Source organism: Brassica napus, chromosome C7, assembly GCF_020379485.1.
Source record: "Brassica napus cultivar Da-Ae chromosome C7, Da-Ae, whole genome shotgun sequence".
NCBI lineage: Eukaryota > Viridiplantae > Streptophyta > Magnoliopsida > Brassicales > Brassicaceae > Brassica > Brassica napus.
This window is the reverse complement of record NC_063450.1, coordinates 12,328,436-12,333,868: the sequence shown is the minus strand read 5'-3', so window position 1 is coordinate 12,333,868 and position 5,433 is coordinate 12,328,436. Positions and strand designations below refer to the sequence as shown.

The 5,433-nt window shown below is 38.6% G+C and overlaps 1 protein-coding gene across 2 annotated transcripts; it reads right to left on the bottom strand.

Moving 5' to 3' along the window:
* Positions 1-1,184: 1,184 nt before the first annotated feature.
* LOC106424152 (pollen receptor-like kinase 2) lies at positions 1,185-4,398 on the bottom strand. Of its 2 annotated transcripts, XM_022694271.2 has the most exons (4): positions 2,962-4,398; positions 2,620-2,880; positions 2,239-2,487; positions 1,185-2,158 (listed from the first exon to the last, which is right to left on the bottom strand). In XM_022694271.2, exons 1-4 carry the CDS (start codon positions 3,590-3,592, stop codon positions 1,491-1,493), a joined length of 1,809 nt encoding a protein of 602 aa, XP_022549992.1. In that variant the 5' UTR covers positions 3,593-4,398; the 3' UTR covers positions 1,185-1,490. The 2 variants fall into 2 exon arrangements, with proteins under 2 accessions (XP_022549992.1, XP_013720353.1); XM_013864899.3 differs by having other exon boundaries at positions 1,190-2,158; positions 2,239-2,880.
* Positions 4,399-5,433: the final 1,035 nt, after the last annotated feature.

Below are 5,433 nucleotides of genomic sequence, written 5' to 3'. Positions count from 1 at the left end.
GTTAATGTCAAAACCTCCGCAAAAATGAGTGCGGGTATCTTTTTACGAAAGTTATACTTCGTAAAGAATGTCACAACAAGGAATCTCGCGATAAAGCCTTGTTCAAGTCTCGATTGAATCAAATACCGGCTGGCCCAAGGCAACAGACACGTATCTAAACCAGCCACGGACAAGCTCGAGTATGGCGATCGGACCACGGACAAGCCAAGCATGATCGTTACGCAGCGACCAAGCATGCACACTGCTCGGTCGCTACGTAGCGACCGAGCACACGCACTGCTCGGTCGCTATGTAGAGACCGAGCTCGAGCCAAGCTCGGTCGCTATGTAGCGACCGAGCACGCGTCCCGCTCGGTCGCTACGTAGCGACCGAGCACATGCACGTTTCGATCGTTGCGAAGCGATCGAGCTTTCCCGAAACGTCGATACGACACGAATCCATGCATTCTCGTCTACTCTTTAATGCTATCTCCCAAAGACCGTAGCAAGCCCATTTCATGTTTCTCGTCATTTGAAGTAATCAATCGAACTTTACGATAAAGACCGCAGAAAGTTTGTTTTTATCAAAAGAAGCCATAATAAACGTTTCGAGTCAAAAGACGGCCCAAAGGGGCCTAAGACGTGATTCGAAGCCCACTTACGTTTTCTTAACCAAAAGCCCGTAAACCGTAGGACGGTTTATGCTTGGTTCGCAAGGAAAGATATATGTCAAGTTTCCGCGGATAAATACGAAGTTTTGGAAGATAATTACGAAAATCGGGAAAAATAGAATATCTCTATTTTTAAGTTATGACGGCTTAAGGGCAGAAGGGGAAAAGCGTAAACCGACCTAGGAGCGAGTATATAAGGAGTCCTAGGCGAGAGGCACGGGAGAGAATTTTGGAGACATCAAACTTAGCACTTAGAGCAATTAGGCAACTTTCCGTTTTTGTTATTTCGAGCTGCGACTCAATTAGGTTTAGCCGCCTTAGAGTTTTTAGAAATAGGAATCTCGCCGACAGCTCTCGAGCCCAGGCTAATACCTTGTTGTAAACGCTCATACGCAAATTCGGAATAAGACTTCTCTTTGCTCTCTTTTTACGATTCCTTATACTTTATCGTTGTTATCTCGTGTTCTGATTGCTTGGCGTGTGGTATTAGCAGATATTCGGGACCTCTGAAAAATTAGGGTTTTCCTAGTTTCCTAATTCAAACGGAAATCGACAGTGCGAATTTCGGTTCCCACATATTACATCATTAACGTTCTTTTGAGGTTTCTCTATGATTTTTTTTTCAAGGAAAAAACTCCCTACATCTTTCTTTCATATAGATTTCCACAATAACATAACAATATACGAGCATATCATCAACAATTTTCAAGTTTAAAGGGCTTCCATATGTGGAGGTGTTGTCATTCATGAATACCAACAAAATTATGCTTTTGAGACACACGAAATTGTTCTCAAACTTATATTTTTATCACTAAAAGATTACTTGATGTTTTATATAATTTCATGAGAGGTTAATTCCTTCACTTGACACTCCCCTTGATGACCTCCCATCAGCCTCACTCGCATAAGTTGAGTAGAAGTCGTCGTCTCCTTCTTGCTCTTTCATTAAATCTTCTAGCTTCTCGACAACTTCTTTTATATCTAACCTTTTCTCCACGTCTACTTCACTACAACTTAGTCCAATCCTTAGGAGTTTGAGAATGTCTCCTTCACAATTATTTGTTTTCCCCATTTCTTGATCAAACAATTCTTGTGTCCATTCTCCTTTGAAAATTGACTTCACCCAACTCGTGATGTCCTCCTCACTTTCTTTATCGGATTGTGGGAAACTTTCAGGGAGCTTTCCTGTTAAAATCTCCAAGATGAGTACACCGAATCCCCATACATCAGTTTTCTTGGTCACTCGGCTTTGCTTCAAGTACTCTGGAGATTTGTAAGCTACCATTAGCTCTTGTGCACTTTCTGCATTTATCATTGGGATCAAGCCATAATCTGTAAGAAGTGGCTCAAAATTCTCACTAAGAAGAACATTGGATGACTTAAGATGGCCATGAGGTGCCATTAGGCTAGGAAGGTTTCTATGTAGGTACAGAAGTCCCCTTCCGACACCTTTCACTATATTCAATCTTGTTGGCCAATCAAAGTTTGGCTGTTCCAACGATCTATGACCTTTATACACACAAAACACAATTTTTAAGGAAAAGAGATTTTATTAGTGTTAATATGAATAGAGAAAACCCAAATATTACCATGGAGAGTATCAGCCAAGCTTCCGTTGTCAATAAAATCAGAAACAAAAAGTTTTTCCTCCTTCTTATAGTAATAAGCCACAATTGGGAGCAAATTCTCATGGTTTAACCTCCCCAATCTCTTCATATTGTCTTGGAACTCTTCACTTCCTGCACTTTCCATATGTTTAAACCTCTTCACTACCATCATCGATCCATTCGAAAGCAATGTCTTATATGATGCTCCGAAACACCCGCTTCCCATAATCTCTGCAGATGATTTTAACAAATCTTGCAAGTCAAAATTTCCCTTGTCATCTCTCAAGAATGACAATTTTGTGGTATGAATCATCCTCTTTGCAACACGTTTTTTTGAATGACAGCAATATTGTCCCTTATCACCTTTTTGGATTCCTGCTCTCTTCTGTAAACTTGATGATCCAGAATCTGGTGACATTAGTGGCTGATTGTTTCTTCGCCTCCGACAAAGGACAATGATTAGTCCAAGAATAATGAGTAATGCTAGTATCACTGCTACAACCGCGGCTACAATGTACAAAAACTTTGATGTTTTTTTCTTGGAACTTGCTTTAGGCTCTTCAGAAAGGTTGCAAGGAGAGTAACACTCTGTTAACAAAGGTTTACCACATAATTTTTTATTGCCTGCCAAAAGATCATTATTAGTCAAACGGATACACAAAAACATAACCCCATGTCTTAAAGGGAACACAAAAATTATTGAACCTTCAAATAGTTTTGGATCCATTGTTCTGAGAATATTTGGGATTGGACCTGATAATGCATTGTCTGAAAAATTTAAGATGTGTAATTTATGTGTGAATTCTGGTATTTGTCCGGTGAACTGGTTCCCATCAAGTCTCAGCTCTAAAAGCTTGGGAATTTTGGCCACAGAGACTGGAATTTCACCATTGAACTTATTGTGTTCCAGATGGATTTTCTTCAGCCACCCCATCCCATCAAAAGCATCCTTTGGTATCAATACATCGAATTGATTGTTTGACAAGTAAATTGATTTCAGGGCACCAAGTTTTTTGAAATTCGGAAATGGCCCTCTAAGTTTGTTATTCATGAAGCTTAGGGACCTTAGAGACTTCAAACCTGTCAACGCCTCAATGTCTAGAGAGCCAGCAAGCTCAATATTCTCTAGACGTAGCCCCCAAACATAGCCTTGATCACACAAGATACCAAACCACTTGCATGGCGGATTCTTTCTATTCCAACTATCCAAACCACTTGCTCCCCCAATAACAAGAGATTTCTTGAATTTCAAGAGAGATTCTGTTTCTGATAAACCATCAGAAGCCACGAATAAGAGTGATACAATGGAAATGAGGAGGAGAGATGTGGATTCCATGGCTGTTGTAGAGAACGCGCACACGAGGCGCGCCCTCTCAGGGAAGATAGACGGAATGTTTGAAGACGAAGAAAGACAAAGATAACCTGAGATGGATGAAATGTCAGAGAAAGAAAAATGACAGAATGATGAAGAAGAGAGGTCTGAATCAAAGCATACTAAGAATAGACGTACAACACTAGAAATATTTGTTGTCTATAAAAAAATGTTTGTGTTTTCTAGCTTTGACGATGTCTTTGTCTTAAAGAAAGTCGCATAAAATTTGTGGTGGAACTTTAGATCCATTCCTCATTTTATGTTTCTCTTTATACTTCACTCACTTTTATTTTCTAAGCCTACAACATATACGGTTAGAATAATTTCCTTCAAATTTAAGAATGCTTTTTCTTTAGAAAACATTTCATGACCTTCGAGCATATAAATTATAAAATTTGGTGTATCATATCAAAGTTCTTAACCTGCTTTGCAAAGGTGTTTGAACCGAGTTTGGTCGGACTCGTATGGTAAGACCTAACTCGTCGATGGGTTAGCTCAAAGATGTTTTATTAGATCGGAAAAAGGTTCGGTTTACAAATGAGGAAACAAATGGAAGAATAAGCCGGTGCTTGGAGAGCTGGCCGGGAAATTATAAGTCGGCAAGAATACTAATGAGTAAAACCCTAGTTTCTAACCGTCAAGTGTGTCCTCCTTATATAGACAAACCCTCTTTCCTATTCGCCCTAGGTTGTCTTGTTAGAATGGGATTGATCCTTTTCAGATCGGGCTAGTGGGCCAAGCGGTCAGACCCAAAGCTGAGATGTCTTTCCTCCCCCCTCCCCCGAGGCGCGTAAAGTGTTCTACAGTCGAGCCGAGCATTTAGTCGGGAGCCGCTTAGTCGAGCTGATGTTCCGGGCCAAGAAGACGGACCGAATCCTCTATTTATGGGCCTTGTAAAGGGATGTAATCCATCTCCTACAAATGTGTTACAACGTTTTATGGTTTTAGGTAAATTAGTCTGCGAGTAATTTTCTTTTTGGAAAACGTCTATCAACGAATTTTTTTTTTTACGAAATCCCACTATACTTTGTTTTATAAATTTGAATTTACATGGTTGTTCTAAAACTTACAATATATATGAATAAATTAATAAGGTGTAGTTTAATAATTTATAACTTTTATAGAGATATGGCCTAATCAATACATAATTAATCTTATAGAAATTTATAAAATTACATAGAAGTTTTTAATCTACGATGTTCTCATAAAGTCTTTTTTTATTGTGTTTTGTCGTTAACATAAACTAAGTTAAGATTCTATTATTCTTTTTAAGTTAGTTATCTACTGCATGAGGATATTGGTCGGCTTTGCCTTTAAAGTTCTTTTTTGGTTTTGCTCAATATATTTTTGTCTATAATATATCTCATAGTTTTTCACAATGAAAGTAAAAAAGACTTTATGAGTTTGTGTACACTTGAACATTATGAGATTGATGTACATATGGATAGTGTAAAAAATATACATGTTTTAAAAGTTCGCAAAAGTGATTTTCCGAATGTATACAACATATTGATAGGCATTGTAAGACCCTCACGAGCGGATAGGATTTTGGTCGAGAAAAATCCCACTCGACCAGTTTTGAATTTGTTCGACCATAATTAAAAATAAAAATCGACCCGCTGAAATTAATGTCTCGACGGGACTGTCTTGTGGCTGAAATAACTATCCTTGATAGTCCTGGTCGAGTTTTGATTATTATGGTCGAGTTTTATTTAAGCTGGAAGAGTTTATATAAAATCAAGACGATATTCGATGGACGAAAAAATGTTTGGTCGAGAACTGGCTAGAAATAATTTCAGCTGCTT

Coding starts and splice junctions, on each gene's coding strand:
- LOC106424152 (XM_013864899.3), bottom strand. CDS start 3,592: ATGGAATCCACATCTCTCCTCCTCATTTCCATTGTATCACTCTTATTC. Junction 2,881..2,961: donor GGATCCAAAACTATTTGAAG/GTTCAATAATTT, acceptor ATCTTTTGGCAG/GCAATAAAAAATTATGTGGT. Junction 2,159..2,238: donor CTTGGCTGATACTCTCCATG/GTAATATTTGGG, acceptor GTGTGTATAAAG/GTCATAGATCGTTGGAACAG.